General features: G+C 42.7%; 1 protein-coding gene across 3 annotated transcripts; it reads left to right on the forward strand.

The window, feature by feature from the left end:
• The first annotated feature begins 773 nt into the window (after positions 1 to 773).
• Positions 774 to 18,417, forward strand: LOC109430909 (uncharacterized). 3 transcript variants are annotated; one of them, XM_062852643.1, is made up of 6 exons: positions 774 to 907; positions 1,102 to 1,692; positions 1,744 to 3,833; positions 17,732 to 17,907; positions 17,975 to 18,185; positions 18,250 to 18,417. In XM_062852643.1, the coding sequence occupies exons 2-6, from the start codon at positions 1,134 to 1,136 to the stop codon at positions 18,400 to 18,402; spliced, it is 3,189 nt and encodes a 1,062-aa protein (XP_062708627.1). In that variant the 5' UTR covers positions 774 to 907; positions 1,102 to 1,133; the 3' UTR covers positions 18,403 to 18,417. The 3 variants fall into 3 exon arrangements, with proteins under 3 accessions (XP_062708627.1, XP_062708628.1, XP_062708626.1); XM_062852644.1 differs by having other exon boundaries at positions 1,102 to 1,340; positions 1,485 to 3,833; XM_062852642.1 differs by having other exon boundaries at positions 1,102 to 3,833.
• The last annotated feature ends 578 nt before the right edge of the window (positions 18,418 to 18,995 follow it).

Raw genomic sequence — 18,995 nt, forward strand, 5'->3', positions numbered from 1 at the left:
CAATCGAAGCCAGCTGTCTCCTCTCTCTCAGATTATTAGCTAATAAGGAGCTACAATATGCACTGATCCAAATTGAGTTGCGACATTTCTAAGAGGGTTAGAAATCAATTTTCACACCGCCGGTCACTCCGAATTTCAACCAAAAGCATAATATACTCGAGATTTATAAATAGAAATACACTAGAACTCCAATGGCGCTGTTATCACTTTTCGTATTAAATTATTTTAAAAACTTTACTTGTAATAAATGATACTTTTTAAGTGTTCATCTTGTAGAGGATCTTTTATTTTGGTAAACAAAATTTATTTGACACTTCTAGTACCGCTACTGACGCCGTAAGGGCGTGGCAAACTAGATGTTAGTCACACGAACAGTCGCGACATTGGACTTCTGTGGCTAGTTATTCTAATGATTTATATTAGTCTATGTTTATATTGCTCGTGCAGTTGAAAATTGGAAAAAAATCTAAATATTTTTCTCCTACCGTGCGTCGGACGTACGTCGGGTAACATGCGCTGGATAGAGGGCCCGATCCGCTAGCTGAACTAGCTGAATAACAGTTTCTTAAGCTAAAGTTTGCTTAAGAGTGGTTTTTTCCACTCTTGTACAGCAAAAATGTTGGTTGGGTACTTCCGATGTTAGTGGAGTTGGAGAAAAAATGATTGTCGCGTTTTTGGAAACTTCGGGTTTTCAACCGCGACGACAATATGTGCACGTGTTCATGTGCCCCCATTTTCAACTACACCTCTGCTACTTTAGCTTTAGCGCTTAGCGCGTTCTGCTCGTTTAGCTCAATCTGACAGCGAAGCAGTCAAAGAGAAAAATATTATCGCTTGTGGTCTACATTTTGCGTGAATTTTTCGTGTTTAATTCAATAGTTTTGCAATTAAATAACAATTATAACAGGTAAATGTCTTTCCCGATTGATATAAGTTCACTGTAGCTTCAAAACCATGCGTTTTAGTGAAATTTCGGTCGTGATATATTGTGCATTATTGATACCGACGCATATCGGGTGCTCCTCCCCGCCCGCTCGGAAGTGAATCGAAACCGTGATGATAATGGGCTCTCGTGTTTACTTTTTATTTTGTCCCATTCAGGTGTCTTCCCCAACGAATGAAGGCTTTCCGAAATGAGTGCAACGGAACCGGAAAATACCAATAGTGTTATTGCATCAGCTACCGACGATAGTACGCCGGCGGTAGATGATGGATCGTTGATTTCCCCAGCGGCGTCCAGCGCGAAAAAGGCGGTGGTTGAAGGAATCGACGCCACAATGAGCGACGACGACAACAAAGTGATCACGACGCTTGAAACGCCGAAATCTACCAAGGAAAAGGTGATTATCCACAGTCAGACGATCATTAAACCAACCGGATCGTCACAAGAGGCAAAATCGTCTAATGATTTGCTGACTAAAATGAAAAATCGTCTGAGTAAGCAAATCGATTTAAGTGTTATTTCTACTCCGAAATCGCATCAGATTGCCGGGTCGCACGATTCCAGCGGGTCGATTGAAATTCCGGCGGATTTTATATTGGGTAGCGACATACCGGCAACTCCAGCGGCGGCACACGCTACGAAGGAAGAACTGGAGGATCACGATTTAATTGCGATCCTAGAGGGAGACGACGTGGACATTACGGAGACGGCGACCGAAATTGAAGTCAGGGTCGGCGGGGGAGACGAAGGTACGTATGACGGAGAGCAACTATTGGAGGAAATTCATATCTCTATCGTAGATGAGCAGGACCTGGAAGCGGAGAAGAAAGAACGGGAGCGGGAGATCGCTATGAGACAAATGGCCACTCTTCCAACTCAACCGAAAGGACGCAAACCGAAGCCAATGTTTACGGATGGGATACAGGATGTTAAAACGCCAACCGTAAAAACAAGCCCTGTCAAACGGCCTGCTCCTAAAGTCGAACCAGTAACTGTACCAGCTATGATAAAAGCTGTTCCTGTGCAGAAGGTTACCACGGTTGCAAAACCTAGCTTGGAGATAAGAAGTCTTCCTATACTTCCTGCAAAATCACCTCCGGGACAAGTCACTATCAAAGGCCAGACAACGATCAAACCAATTCCTCGACCAATCATTATCAAATCGGAACCAACTGATTCCCCATCGCCAACTAAAAAGGTCATGGTTCCACCTGTTAAGCCTGTTGTTATTTCAAAGCCTTTGTCTCAAAAACCTGGGTCACTTATGAAACCGACCCAACCAACAAAATCATCATCAAGCGCATTGCCACCGAAAACAGCATCTACTTCAAAAACGTTAACTCAAAAGTCATCTTCCAGTACTCAAAAAGCAAATCCACCGGTACCTAGACCAATACCTATTCCTGTAGCAAAGAAGCCCAACGACGATCTTATCAGTTCTCTCGTTTCCGACTGGGATGACGAGCCACCGATAGTTCTGAAGAAAGAGCCAATGAGTCCAGTTGCTTCCCCTCCCGTGTCTCAACAACCGACGACGGCAAACATTACGATGGGTCCACCGCAGCCACCAACGCCGGAGGAGCCCGTGAAACGTTCTCGTGTCATCAAAAAGAAAATAATCTGGGATCCGGACAATCCCGAGACGCACATGTCGTTCGCCAGTTTTGTCAAATCGAACAGAACGAAACCTTTACCGGAGGCACCTCCTCCAAAGGAAACATTCACACCACCCCCTGCACCGGTGCGACTTCCGGGAACAGGAGGCATTCGTCGGAAACGGGCTGAATCCGTCGCCGTACACATGATAAAAGATACTCCCCAATTTGCTTTACCGCCACCGCGGAAACGAGCTCGTACTCCGGAACCTGTTTCCTCTAAGGCTCGCCCACCGGCGCCAGTTGCTCCGAAAAATACAGCTCGGAAAAAGAAAAGTGAGATTGAAAAATTACTTGGCGATGAAGGGGCCATCAATATGCTGTACGATGTTGAATGCGAGAACAGCAACACGGACTTACTGAAAACTTCGGATATGAAGGTCGATTCAGATGACGAAGATGAAAAACTCATGGCCAAGGCTAAAATTATCGCTGACGCCGTCATCAAGCAAGGGCACTCACCAAACGATAACGTCACACACGTCCCGCGGATGAGAACAAAAAGGGCGCCCACACCGCAAAAACAAACATCCACCAGCCCGTCACCAGTAGCGCCCAGCACTTCTTCCGGCCCGTCACGCAAATCTGGTGGCACTACAAACGGCCCAGGCCGTAAACGCAAACGGCCACAATCCGGTTCGGAAGATTGGGATTACGTTTACAACTCCCGGAAGACCTGCGACGATGCGATGATTATCCGACGTCGCTCCAACAGCTCCTATTCCAGTTCCACCAGCCCTCGCCGCCTAAGCGTCGACCAACCTAACACTTCAACAACTGAGACGTCCTCAGTAGAAACACCGGACAAGTCAAATTTCGAATTCATCAAACCATCCAACAAATCCCCATCCAAACTGGAGAACATCAAACTAGACTCCTCCCTCGTGGCCAACATGAAGGGAAAACTCAGCAAAGTTCTCGCCAGTAAACCCGCAGACATATCAAGCCCACCAACTCCTCCCACAAAACAGGAAAAGAAGCTCAAAGTCTCCCCAACCAAAGCACCCAGTACAGAATCCATTACAGCAACAGCAGCAACGTTGTCACCAACCATAACGACCAGCACAGCAACCGTTCGCGTCGAAGAGAACGGCGCCGGCAAAAGTTGGGAATCACTGCTCGAGCGGCTAACCGAGATGAAACTGCAGGAGCTGAGCTTCAAGCGATGCGGCAACTACGTGGAACTCACCCTGGCACCCAAAGAAACCAAACTGAAGGATGTGTTCACCGTTGAGGTAAGTGCTAAGTTGTGATTTCGAATTCGCATAGTTTGAGAGTATGTTTTTTTTATTTATTCGTTTATTTGGAAGGCTAGGGAGCTACATGGGAATAGTTGAGCCGAAATTATTTGTTTATTCGTTATGTTAACATTTGACAATTTTTTACTGCCTTAATACTATGTTAGTTTGAGAAGCCGAAGAACTCGTGACTGTTTCGAGGTGGGGTCTTAACCTCTGTTTTCCATGGTTGCTCTAGAGCACCATCGATTTTCAACGAAACGGAATAAGATGAATATGAGCAATAGTTTTTAGAATAGGATTGTTATTTCATGAGGTAAACCAGGATGTCTACTACCTACCTGAAAAAAATCTGGAAAACCGGGAATCCTCATGGAATTTTATTAAACAGGGAAAAACCTGTAATACTCAGGGAATATCTTTAGGACTCAGGAATTTTTTTATGGATCTAAAAATTAAACATTATTGGGTCATTAGCTACGAATCATTATCAGTTTATCCCTGCTTTTTTACAGGAATTTCAGCTGAAGAGTCCTGTGTTGGTTCTAACATGTATTTCTGAGTTTTTCTAAATTATTTTTTTTACTTATTCGTTTATTTGGAAGGCTCGGGCGCCACATGGGCATAACTGAGCCGAAATCTTTTGTTTTTTTTACAATGGTTATACATTTTACAATTTATTACTGCCTTAAAACTATGTTAGTTTGGGAAGCCGAAGTACTCGCGGCTGTTTCGAGGTTAAGGATTGAAGAAAAAAAAAAATGGGAAAATGGGAAGGACGGATTTATGGGTTTAAAACTAAATTATTTGCTAACTTATACTAAAACTTTGATGGGACAAATTGTCCATATCTGTAACGGAACCAAAAAGAAAGGACTTTATCGGTAGAAAACGACAAGAAGAGGACAAACGGAAGGGGGTGACGACAGACAGGGGCGAACAACAAAACCAAAAGGCGGACAACGAAAACAAGGAACGTACTACATCAAACTCTGACATCAACACGTTTTAAAAACTGGTAAATCAGGTTCATGTATTCCAAATCAAGTCCTGCCAACACTTCTCTAACGGGTTTCTGTTGTTTTCCTCGGACCCGGAGAATTTCATGTAGCTCAGATCTGACCTCACGATACTCATTGCATCCCCACACGACATGTTCGATATCCTGGTAAGCCACACCACAGACACAGAGATTGCTTTCTGAGAGCCCAACACGGAAGGTATGTGCGTTCAACAAATAGTGGTTGGACATCAACCGACACATTACACGAATGAAATCGCGGCTCAAATCCAACCCTTTGAACCATGGCTTTTTCGACACCTGTGGAATGATGGAGTGCAACCATCTACCCATCTCTCCATCTCTCCATTTGTGTTGCCAGCTGATCAAGGTCTCCTGACGGGCCAATTCAAAAAATTCGTCGAAGGCGATTTGACGCTCATAAATATCGCCTTCGCTAGCGCCCACCTTAGCCAGAGAGTCCGCTTTCTCATTGCCCGGAATTGAGCAATGTGAAGGGACCCAAGCTATGGTGATGATGTATGAGCGTTTGGACAAAGCACTCAAGACTTGGCGTATTCCTTTCAGGAAGTACGCTGAGTGCTTCATCGGTTTCATTGACCGAACAGCCTCCAGAGAGCTTAGACTGTCGGTAAAAATGAAGTAGTGCTCAGGTGGGAGAGTGCGAATGTACTCTAAGGTGTAGTATATAGCCGCTAGCTCAGCAATATATACCGAACATGGCTTTTGAAGCATAAAGGTGGCGCTATGAAATTCGTTGTAGACACCGAATCCAGTCGAATCATCGGTTTTGGAACCATCTGTGAAGAACTGTCTGGCCCCGCTAACATGCCCGAACTTACTTGCAAAAATTTGTGGAATACCTATGGAACGAAAAGATTCCGGTATACCGGTGATCTCATCCTTCATAGAGAGATCAAAATCCACAGAGGAGCTGTCGAAGTCTGAGAAGTTGTCACGATTGGTATTAACCGGAGATGGGCTTACCTCCAGCGTCATGTACCAGTAGTACACACTCATAAAACGAGTTTGGGGATTTTGTTCGAGCAGCTTTTCGAAGTTTTCTATGACCAACGGATTCACAACCTCGCATCGGATGAGGAACCGGAACGACAACTCCGCAAAGCGGTCTGTCAGAGGCTGTACCCCAGCAAGTACCTCTAAACTCATTGTGTGAGTCGAGTTCATGCAACCTAACGCGATCCGAAGGCAACGGTACTGAACCCGTTGAAGCTTCAGCAAGTGTGTTTTCGCCGCGGATTGAAAACAGAAGCTACCGTATTCTAAAACCGATAGAATGGTTGTTTGGTACAGCCTGATCAGATCTTCCGGGTGTGCTCCCCACCATGTTCCGGTAATAGTTCGCATAAAGTTGATTCGTTTTTGGCATTTCTGTATCAGATACACAATGTGCTTCCCCCAGGTGCATTTGGAGTCGAACCAGACGCCGAGGTATTGTGAAGACATGCTATGAGTGATTGTCTTACCCATCAGAACGAGCGGAAACTTTGCCGGTTTGTGTTTTTTAGAAAAGACAACCATCTCAGTTTTCTCCGGAGAGAACTCGATACCCAGCTTGAGAGCCCAAGTAGACAAATTGTCCAAAGTATCCTGTAGTGGTCCTTGCAGATCGACTGCTATTGATCCCGTTACAGAGACAACACAGTCATCCGCAAGCTGCCTTAACGTGCAGTTTTCCATGAGACAATCATCTATGTCTCTAACATAAAAGTTGTAAAGAAGGGGGCTTAGACATGAACCCTGGGGGAGGCCCATGTAGCTAATTCGTGAAACTGTCAAGTCACCATGAGCGAAACTCATCTGCTTCTCAAACAGCAAATTATACAAAAAGTTGTTAAGAATTGGGGAAAGGCCACAGTCGTGTAGTTTGTCGGAAAGAACATCGACACAAACTGAATCAAAAGCACTCTTAATATCCAAAAACACTGAGCCCATTTGCTGCTTTTGAGCAAAGGCAAGCTGAATTTCTGAAGAAAGCAACGCAAGACAGTCGTTCGTACCTTTGCCTCTGCGGAAACCAAACTGTGTGTCTGACAACATGCCATTCGATTCAACCCATTTGTCCAGTCGAAAGAGAATCATCTTCTCCAACAGCTTCCGTAGACAAGACAACATCGCGATTGGACGGTACGAATTATGATCCGACGCGGGTTTCCCGGGTTTAATTTTTTCTAAATTAATCCAAGGTTTTCTTCTAAGATTTTTCCGGCATGCCTTCTTAAATTCTATTACTGATATTTTTCATGGGATTCTGCCCTTGGTTTCTTTTAAAGCTTTTCCTCGTAGTTTTTCACAGGATTTCTTGCAGTGATCCTTTTCAAATTTTCTTTCAGATGTTCTCAGGAAATCCCAGATCTCTTCCCGGAAACCCTGAAGGAAAATGTCCCGTAATTATGGGCGCTCCTTTTAGGATTTATTTAAGTTTTTGCAGAATTTTTTCAAGAGTTTTTCTCGGAATGTCTGCGGGGATAACTAACGAAATTCTTTGTATGAAATTCTCGGAAATTTTGGAAGAAACTCCGTTAAAATCTATTGAAGGAATCTTGAGAGTATCTTCAGAATCCTAGAATATCGCAAAAATTTCGAGAGAAACTTTTGGAAAGCTGTCCCGAAGAGAAAAAGCTCTGGATAAATTCCGACAGAATCTCCAGGAGAATTTGTTTTTTTTTTTCCTTTATTAAAGTGGCTTTGGGGCTGTCCATTAATTACGTAAGGGAATTTTAGCGATTTTCCGACACCCCCTCCCCCCCCCCTTGTAAGGTTTTTTGTATGAGAACCCAAAAACTTTTGTATGGCGTGTAAGATTTCTAAAACCCCCCCTCCCCCATGAAGCCTTAAGTAATTAATGGACAGCCCCTTTTCACCCGAGGCGAGTTCGCCACTATGCTGATGATATTTATACAATTTTCTTAAAAACTTGTTTCCAATACAATAATGCTTCGCTGGGTTTTGAGCCATTATTCGTGTAAATCGTTGTCCTCCTGTACGAGTTAGAGCAGTTCGGGCTCCTTTCAGATCGCACTGTACAGGCCCGCTTCCCTAAGGAAAGTTAGGAGGACCGTTTCGCTGTCCCGTTCATTCTGTAGAGCTGTTCTGATACTGGTGATTCCATATTGTTGTCTCAGGTGTTCGGAGGATAGGCAGTTGCACATAAAGTGTTCTACAGAATTGTGAACTCTGCAGATGTCACACTGCTTTCGGAAGCCGCTACCGCCACCTTCGACATTGTGTGAGATTCGGGTGTGACCGGTTCTAACTCTTGAGAGTATGCGTTGGTCCCGCCTGTTCGGCAGCCTCTTTCAGCAGCCCTGTTCGGCAGGTCAGTCCAGCTATCGGTGTGGTTTTTTACTTTCCGCGTGAAGCTTTCTCTATTATGGATTCATTCACAAATATCATAACGCCAAAATTGACCTATTTGTAGCTCCCAAGAAAAATATAAATTAGGCAACTTCACGTTATACAAGATAGTTACAGCATTAGTTTCGATTTGTTTGAAAGTGCCAAATTTCGTGCACGGGTTCCAAATTTCGTTCAAAATGGGTCCAAATTTCGTTCGCCTAAATGTGTTAATTTTCGAAACGCAGCATACTCGTATAATACCCATGAACCCATAACGTGTAGATAAAATCGATGTCTGTGACGAAACATTAGTGAATATTTGCTGTTTCCCATGTTCGTCCCGGATGTTTGCATTAAGATTTCCAAAAATCCTTCTGTAGTTTTAAGGGTTATTATTTTTGACGTTTGTTTTGCTTTTTAATTGACATCTCAATCAAACAATATATTGTTTGTTATTTGAATCAAATGTTCACTAACTTTACTAATAATTAGTAATGTGAATCAATTCATTTTTGTACCTAATTGTAGTTGTTCACCTTTCTATTATGTCACATAATTTATGTGCCATTAATAGGCACATTCCTCGGGAGGTTAGTTCTAGTGTCGTCTTCCAAAATTGTGTTCTGGCAATATGGCTTACGGCAAAAATTTGCTTCAATGAAACTAGCGGCTGTAAGGTACTACTCCCAATATTTGGGTAAATAAAATTATCCCGAATTTACTTAGTATTCCCACATTTATTATTTGTTTATTTATTTTTTTCACTTTCTACGTAGTTTATGAGAAGTCCCTAGCTAATTTTAAACCAATTAAACTAGTTATTAGAACTATTGCTATTTGCATACATTTGCAATTTATTTTTCAATCTTTGACATATATCAAATTTTTCATTTATTTTTTTTGTGAATTGTATTGAGATCAAATGCAGTTTTGAAATTAGAGCAAATTTTGGATGATTCCGCTGTTAATTAGATAATAATGCTCCTAGATGTCAGAAGTTAACGAAATTTGGGCCCGCACGAAATTAGGGCACCCCACGGTATATATCTTTCAAAGTTCTGTTAAGTTTCAAGTAAGGCCGATGCAAATATTTTATTTGTTTTATGTCAGCCCCCCCCCCTTAAAAAATACCAAAATATTGAAGGGGCGAAAAAAACATGGCTGCCCATGAATCCATTTTCAATAGAAAAAATGTTAACAACCCACTATTTTTCAATAGTTGAAAAATATTTTTCCAATAGTTGGTATAATTTGAAATTTTTCAATAGTTTTTTTTTCGTTTGTTCCTTATTTATTTTTGTCTCCCCCCCCTCGTACCCGATGAGAGGTCTCGGACATAAAAGAAAAATATTATTTGTATCGGCCAAAGTATTTTTCCTAAAGCTTATTATACACACACATTTTGCACAGATCATGCTACTAAATATTGAGTGGAAAATGATCTCATTATGGTGTATAAAATAATCCACATACCAATGAAATTTTAAGCAAAGCAAAGCAAAGCAAAGATAACCGTACACATCGTAGTTGCTACTCCGTGATTGACCAGAACAATCGAAGTTGCACAGAGAGCCAATGAATGTGAAAGCTTGGGACTAGCTAACCATTCTCAATGTGTACAATTCGAGAGTTCAGCTATTTAAAGTCAATAACGGCGCTGGCCACGTCCTTACGGTCATCAGGTAAGGGAAGGAATGTTAGTTCGACAACCGTTGCTACTAGAACCCGTGGAATCCACAGCATCCCCACAGTTGTCACGGGAAGGAATGGTGGTTAGTAGGGTAGGGTAAGGTGTGGATCTATGAGCCACCTCTGTGAGGTGATATGATCCACTAGTTATATGGAAATACACGTCGCGGTCTTCATCACGATTATGATTTATTTGATCACGATGACCACTGATCCCGGATTTCGTGCTCGCGTTTCCATCGCCCTACCGTGGAAACCGACTGATCTACGATTATTGTAGCGCGATTCTGAACCCGGATTTTTCACTCGCACTTCCATCGCCCTACCGAGAAAACCGACTGACCAACGAATATTGTAGCGCGATTCTGAACCCGGATTTTTCACTCGCACTTCCATCGCCCTACCGAGAAAACCGACTGACCAACGAATATTGTAGCGCGATTCTGATCCCGGATTTTTCACTCGCACCCCCATCACTCTTACCTGAAAAGTGTCTGCCATTCGAAAATTCTCAAGCTAATCTGATTCCGCATTCCACACTCGCGCTTGCATGGCTCTACCGAGAAAATCGACTGATCAACGAATATTGTAGCGCGATTCTGATCCCGGATTTTTCAATCGCACTTCCATCGCCCTACCGAGAAAACCGACTGACCAACGAATATTGTAGCGCGATTCTGAACCCGGATTTTTCACTCGCACTTGCATCGCCCTACCGAGAAAACCGACTGACCAACGAATATTGTAGCGCGATTCTGAACCCGGATTTTTCACTCGCGCTTCCATCGCCCTACCGAGAAAACCGACTGACCAACGAATGTTGTAGCGCGATTCTGATCCCGGATTTTTCACTCGCACTTCCATTGCCCTATCGAGAAAACCGACTCACATACCAATGAAATTTTAAGCCACAAAAACACTATAAAAAGAAAACAAAGTTTTGTGTGTAAAGATACCTTATAGGGCACTGCATTGTTTGGAATTTGTATGGGATTTTGACGTTTCTTGGCCTTGTTGTTTACAAAATTGCTGTAAGAGTGAAAGAGAAGGAGAGAATTTCATGCAGTGCCCTATAGTTACCTGATATCCTTATCTCTAACAGTTTGCACATGATTACTTTGATTGATATGGAAAATATGTGTTCAAATATGCGTTTGCTCGTGGTGAACTTGTTATTTGCAACGCTTTTTAGTTACAAACCCATTAATTTCAAAATTTGATAAGTTGTTGCATTTGAAAGGCAATAAAGCTGAGCTGTCAGTAATGTTGACAGTGTACTCCAATGCACGTTGGTGTCAAAGTTACGTAGCTATGAGCGAATATCATTTGCTCGTTACAATGCAAATGTGTTGCAACAAGTTAACGGCCACTGTTGTAGATAGCTTCCTATAAAAATATAGGGACTGGCCGTTGGTTTTTTGGTTATATCTTCAAAACGGTAAGAGATTCCATTTTGGTGTTAAAGAACGAAAGGAGAATATTAGTTTCTGCTCTTAGAAAAATTTTGTTGAAAATAATCTATGATACAGACGGTACTTGAATCAGCATATTTAGACGTTTTTTCCCTATGATGATGATATTGTTCTACCACCTTTTGTAGCAAGGCAGCTGCCTATAGCACTGGAATAATCTGAAAAGCGATTTGATCAAGATTGTGCTGTTGTTAGTGGTCAGTCATTCTCCTGTATGAAGGGCCAAAAAGGGTTGTGCGGATCCGCAAGCAGAGACACTTGCGCGAAACCCGCGTCAAAGGAAGAGAATCTCCTTCCAGAAGAAAGTTCTCACGAACAACTGCAAAATCAAGCCCTCGATTGACAGAATACTCCCAATAGATTGGGTCGAAGAGCCCGCCCTCAATCCACGAAATGTTAACAACAAGGAGGAGGCAGTTCCAAGCTCCTGTCCAAATCGCTTCAATCGGGTGCCCTGATGGTCTCTCCCTTACCCAATATATGATGAGATATGTATATGTTATGTATGTGAGTGTGTGTTGTGTATGTTTTGTTATAATCATGATTAATAAGCATTTATTAAATATGCGAAACATTTATCTGATTACTCCTGAAATAAAATGTGGATTAGTAACAAAACATTAAAAAAGCACATCAAATCTCGATCCTGGAATGTCTGCTTACCACAGATCGGCCACTTTAGGCATGAAAACATTAACAAGATCGAAATTTAATGTGGTGGTAGATCTTACGCCGCAACGCACCATTCTAAGGTGATCTACCCACGTTACGGGGCATTTAGACGTTTTTTCCCTATGGTGAAAAATCTTCTTAGAATATTTTTTTTCTCGGTGTATTTTTATTGGATTGCTGAGGTAATTTGGCGTCGATTTCACTAAAAAAAAATTTGTTCTAGGTACGATGCATAGTTTTTTGAGATATGATTTTTTGAAGTTTGGAGTGTTTTATAGAATTTTGGAAAATCGTGAAATTTCATCTAGCGTTTTCCGGGAAAATAGCCCTCTATGATTTTTTTTTGAATTCCATATATGATCATTGTCGTGTATAGGCGAGTGACCTTACGGTCGACTTCACTAACACTAGTATATAAGCAACTTTGTATCGTACGAGTAATCAATAAATCATCATTCTTGTCCTGCCTCTACAATCGAGTGGTCGTTATTCAGTGTTCAGTCCGACATCACAAATGGCTACGAGGTTTTGATCGAAAATGGCGTCCGGATTTTCGTTTCGTAAGTTCGTTCCGGAGGAGGAAGAGTGGCAGCTGTTCCGGGAGCAGTTAGAGGAGTTTTTCAAGTCAGCCAAAGTCCCTCCGGAAAGTAAGGTTCCGGTGTTGGTTAATTGTTTGGAGGCGAGGACGTACAAACTGCTTCGAGATTTGAGCACGCCAGATTTACCGTCGACGAAAACCTACGACGAGTTATGTAAGCTGCTATCGACACATTTCACCCCGACGACGGTGATTCACAAGGAGAGACGCCAATTTTTCAACGCGGTGCGAGGAGAGGCCGGTCCAGAGTCGGTGAAATCATGGATGGCGAGAATCAAACGCTTGTCAGCTAACTGCAAGTTTGGCGCAAATTTGGAGCATAACCTCACGAACAAGTTCGTCGGCGGCTTGAAAGGAAAATCGTTTGATCGAGTGTGCGAGGAGGACGAAACGATTACGCTGGAAAAGGCTATGACGTTGGCGTTGAAGTACGAGGAAGAAGAATCTCCGTTAGCCGATCAAGCTGTCAACCTGGTCCGTAGGAGCGAGCAAGACAAATCCACGAAGGGTGCAAGAATCATCGAATGCTACGCGTGCGGCAGAAAAGGACATGTCAAACCGGATTGCCGTTTCAAGAATGCCACCTGCAGGAACTGTCGTAAGAAGGGCCACTTGGAAGCGGTATGCAACACGAAGGTGAAACATTACGTTGAGGAGGCGCAGTCGCCGGTGGACGACGACGACGACAGTGACGTGATCGAGCTGGAGCACAACTTTTTGAGTAAGAATGAATTATTATGTTCAGTTTTGAAGATAGTAGCACCACAATCAGAGAGTGCTCCGTTTAAAGCGTTAGTACGTGTGGGCAAAGAAGAGATCGCGATGGAAATTGACTCCGGGGCTGCTGTTTCCGCTATTTCAGAGAGTTTTCGCAGGGAAAAATTTAGTTTTTGTGAGGTACAGGAAACAAAATTGCGCTTGGTGGGATACTCAGGAGAGCAGCTGAAAGTGAGAGGATGTATAGAGCCAGAGGTGTCATTCAACGGAATAGTTAAGCGGCTCAAGTTTGCGGTGGTGCAGGAAGGAGGTCCACCTCTTCTGGGGAGAAACTTTCTCCGACTGTTCAAGTTGCATATCGCCCCGTTGAATTACGTTTCGAAGGAAGGTACGGAGGAGAAATTGGGGAAGTTGTTGCGAGATTACGAGTGTTTGTTTACGAGTGATTTGGGAAAATATAACGGGTTGAAAGTAGATGTGACATTAGAAGAAGGGGCAAAACCAATTTTCTGTAAACCTAGGCCGGTTCCGCTTAGTTTGGAAAAAGCTGTTGAACAGGAGTTGAATGAAGCAGAATCAAAAGGAATCATCACAAAATGCGATTCTTCCGATTGGGGGACACCGGTTGTTCCGGTGTTAAAGCATGATGGTAAATCAATCAGGTTGTGTGGTGATTACAAAGTCACAGTTAACAAGTTCGTTAAAGATGTTCGGCATCCGCTGCCTCGCATTGAAGAAGTAACGGGGAAACTCAATGGAGGAAAAAAGTTTTCAAAACTAGACCTGAGTCGTGCGTACAATCAATTCGAGTTGTCAGAGGAATCTAAAAAGGTTTGCGCGTTATCCACTCACAAGGGGGTATATTTGATGAACAGGTTACCTTTTGGAATCAAACCTGCCTCGGGTATTGTGCAAAGAGAATTGGAAAAATTGTTTGCAAACGAGCCGTTCGTTATCAATTTCTTGGACGATGTAATGATAACAGGTCGCAATGATCAGGAGCACTTGGAGACTCTGGCTCGGGTATTGCACATTTTGAAAAAGGCTGGATTGACGTTGTGTAAGGAAAAGTGTGTTTTTTTCAAAAGCAAGGTAGACTATCTCGGATTTGAATTTTCGGAACAGGGAATCACAAAAACAAAAGACAGGCTAAGGGCAATCATGGACGCAAAGCCCCCGGAGAATGTATCCGAAGTGAGGGCGTTTGCAGGCATGGTGAACTATTACGGTAGATTTGTAAAAGGTTTGGCTACGATTATGTCTCCGTTGTACGAATTGCTAAAGAAAGGGTGCTCTTTTCACTGGTCGAGCGAATGTCAAAAGTCGTTTGAACGGGTAAAGCGAGAAATCTGTAATGATGTCACGCTTGCTCATTTCGATCCTCAAAAGGAAATTGTGCTTATTTGCGACGCTTCGAAGGTAGGAGTTTCGGCGGTGTTAGCACATCGGGAGAACAACGAAGATCGGCCGATTGCTTTCGCTTCCAGAGTATTGAGCCCATCTGAAAAAAATTACAGCGTTCTTCACAAAGAAGGTCTTGCTATTGTATACGGATTGAACAAGTTCTACATGTATCTAGCAGGTAATCAGTTCGTGATTAAGACCGACCATAATCCATTAGTCTCCATATTTGGGCCAAGCAAAGGCATCCCGGTCATGGCAGCGGGAAGAATTCAGCGGTGGGCGAATTTTATCTCAGGGTTCAATTACAAAATGGAGCACGTCTCGTCGAACCAAAATGTTGCGGACTACGCCTCTAGATGTCCGGTAGAATCGTGGGAACTGTGGAAAGAGGACGGCAATTATTTGAATTTTCTTTCCTTACAGTCAAGTTCGAATCTCGATCAGGAATCCTTGAGAAAAGCTACTCGCGATGACCCCTTACTACAAGAAGTTATTCAACATGTCATGGAAGGTCGGAAGTCTTATCTCAAGGGTGACGAGTTTTCTGATTATCGGAATGTCTTCGATGAGTTGTCCGTAGAGGAAGGCATTTTGATGAGAGGGTTCAGACTGGTAGTTCCAGGGTCGCTAAGAACTAACGTCCTCGCAGAACTTCACTCGTCGCATTTAGGTATGGTGAAAATGAAAAGCTTAGCCAGAGGTTATGTCTGGTGGCCAGGACTTGATAGGGCCATTGAAGATCAAGTACGTGCGTGTCAATACTGTTCGATCGAACGGCCTGCGCCTGAGGTGGCAAAATTGATTCCGTGGGAAGTACCCGAACGACCTTGGTCAAGAATCCACTTGGATTATGCAGGCCCGGTGAACGGAATTTGGTACTTGATAATCATCGATGCGTTAACTAAGTGGCCAGAAGTATTCCCTACCGCCACAATTACGGCTTCATTTACCATTGAGCGATTATTGGACTGCCTTGCCCGCTTCGGATTAGTTGATACTGTCGTCACGGACAACGGTACTCAATTTACGGCACAAAAGTTCCAAGATTTCCTGAAAGCCAATGGTATTAAACATTGCTTGACAGCGCCGGGGCATCCTGCCACTAATGGTGCTGCGGAAAATTTCGTCAAAACTTTCAAGGGGTCGTTGAAGAAGGCGCTATTGGAAAACCGTGTCAGAAATCATCACGAGATTTTGAGCAACTTTCTTCTCGGCTATCGGAGAGCGCAACATTGTTCCTCCAAAATTTCTCCATCCTTTGCTATGCTAGGTCGTGAACTAGTTACCAACTTCGACCGGCTGATCCCTGGGAAATCAAAAAGCGGTTGTCCGACCGAGGTCAAAGACAATATCGTTAAGGCCCAAAACACGCAGCGTCATTATCACAAAGGTAAAAGAGATCAAAAATTCCGTATTGGCGATCGAGTCTTTGTCAGGGACTATACAGACCCCAATCGAGCTGGATGGACAAAAGCGGTAGTTGAGAAAGTCCTAGGGGAGCGAAACTATCTAGTTGTGTTGAATAAAAACCAACGGAGAATCAAACGACACCTTGATCAAATCTTCAAGGATGCGTCAGGCACAGAACAGGTTGCGCTTCCCCCGATACTAGATAATAAAGGCGTCAGTGAGTCAGCAGTCTCGAGTTCAGGTAGTAGGGAGTATTCGGCCAAAATTGTTTTGGATAAGACCATGTCTCGATCAAATTCATCACTTTCTGGTTCGTTTGTTGGTTCATCTCTCGGTCCGGTGGAGGAGGAGGATGTATTGGGCTTTGAAGAAGGATGGTCGTTGAGGGGTTCGAAGCGAGCTATTCAAGAAGCCTTTCCCGTAAGCAGAACAAACGTTTTCGGATTTGAGTCAGGATGGACGAAACAAAAGAAACGAAGGCTTTTGTATAAGTTACCTGCTGACTTTATTCCCAGAAAATCACAAAGAATCAAACTAAAAACTAAACAGAAAGCTTGAAGATATAACTCTGTGAACCATTGATCTTTTGCAGAATATTCGTTGTAGATCGGAACGAAGATAGATGAATTCAACAGTTAGAGAAATACTTCAAATGTATCAAAAGAGAAAAATGTGATTTAGTACTAACAACCGAGTGCCCGACGGTCTAATATTGGGCTCCACTTCCTATACAGGATGGCTAACACGCTTAGCGTGGGGGTGTCGTGTATAGGCGAGTGACCTTACGGTCGACTTCACTAACACTAGTATATAAGCAACTTTGTATCGTACGAGTAATCAATAAATCATCATTCTTGTCCTGCCTCTACAATCGAGTGGTCGTTATTCAGTGTTCAGTCCGACATCACACCATATATGATCATATATCCATGACCTTTAGCTCTGGTGAAATTTTTATTGAAATCGGAGACCCTTCGGCCCAAAACTGTTCGGCAATAAAAAAAAATCCCCACGACACGATGGGAGCGTCGTCTTCATTCATCAACGGTCTTCGTGTGTGCTGATAAACATTGACTCCCAAGCGTTTAAGTAGGGTGGGGCGGGGCAAGATGGGTCAGTGCCATTTTCGGGCGCATTACTTATGTTTTGATTATGTTAATAATTTTGTTAGATACCAGCTTGATTATACAAAAGTTTGGGGCATTGATTAAAAAATTATTCACTCTCATTGGAAATAAAAAATAAAATGGTTTTTAGCCATTTTTCTTATGCGATACATTCCATATAATCTCCATATATACGGCCGCGGGGCAAGATGGGTCACCTTCAATTTTGAAAGTATTTTTGGAGCATTCAAAAGTTATTCATTTTTTATTACTAGACTATCTCATAAATGACTTCAATCAAGCGGAATGAACGCTCAAAATTATAACATAAAATTATGATATTTTTTTAGTGAAACTGTTTGTTACTCACAAATTGTATAAAACAAAACACCTATTACATATTTTTAAATCGATCATTTTTTTTTCTGTTTATTTGTTTATTCCAGCTGATCAACGAACTGAAAACCGTACTGAACATACTGAAGAGCGACCCCAATGTGAAGGCCGTTCTCATACGATCCAGCGGAAAGCATTTCTGCCGGGGAATAGACGTTTCGTACCTGATTCAGACCAATGCAGAAAAACGGAAAACTGCAGCTCAGGTGTACAGTGGTCATTTACGGTAAATTTGACACAACATGTTCTGAAAATTAAGTCACGACCTATTTTGTTAATTTCTTCTCCCACAGAAATTTCCTTCAATCGATGGCCACCTTTAGCAAACCTTTGGTAGCAGCCATTCATGGCGATATGGTAGGACTAGGTGTAACGATGCTACCTCTCTTCGATGTAGTCATCGCTCAGGACAGTTCCACGTTCCAAACGCCATACGGCATATTGGGGCACCTCCCAGAAGCAATGAAAATATTCACTTCAACGAAAAATTTAAAACCTAGAGCGGTAAGTATCTTTAGAGTTAATGCTCAGTACGCAAATGCTAAGAATTTGTTTTTTTTTTATACAGATAACGGATCTGCTCTATCTTTGTCGGAAAGTGTCGGTCAATACAGCACTGGACTACGGACTCGTTTCAGAGGTGGTCAACTCCGAGAAAATTCAAGATCGGGCCGATAGTATCACCAAAAAGTTGGCTTCCCTTTCACAACAGGTAAGTTGAAATATGCTTTCAAGACAGCTTTATATTTGTTTTATTCGGACGCAAAACATTGAAATCACCACCAGTCATAGTCATAAATCGGTACGCATCGGGCTCGATACGCCGGGCCACGGTAGAACAGCTCGCTGATTTCCGACGGTACGTAATCGTCCAGATCGAACTTGCACTGGTGTCCCATTGGACAGGTGCAACGATGGAAGATGAATCCATAATCGGGTCTAGCGTATCCACAGAAATCGTGCGGTTTGCATCGGTCCAAGGCTGAAAAAAATATGTATTAATGTTATGATAAAATACTACAGTATTTGAACGGTTTTGCCCAAACTAATAAAATCTTTTTGCTAGTTGAATCAGTCAAATCCAGACAAATATGCTTTCAAAGTATAGTATAGTATAGTGGATAACTGACACTGAGGAAGATTATTTACAAGTGGTAGTCGAAATACGCGTATCTGTCAAAGGATAAGCAACCTAGGGCGGAATTAAAAGGTACGAAACTGATTACACTCATTCGAATTATAGTATGTTGGTCAGAAATAAATAAAACATTGTTTCGTTATGTTCCTTATGCTTTGCACACCGTTATAGGGTTC

This window comes from Aedes albopictus, chromosome 2 (genome assembly GCF_035046485.1).
Source record: "Aedes albopictus strain Foshan chromosome 2, AalbF5, whole genome shotgun sequence".
NCBI lineage: Eukaryota > Metazoa > Arthropoda > Insecta > Diptera > Culicidae > Aedes > Aedes albopictus.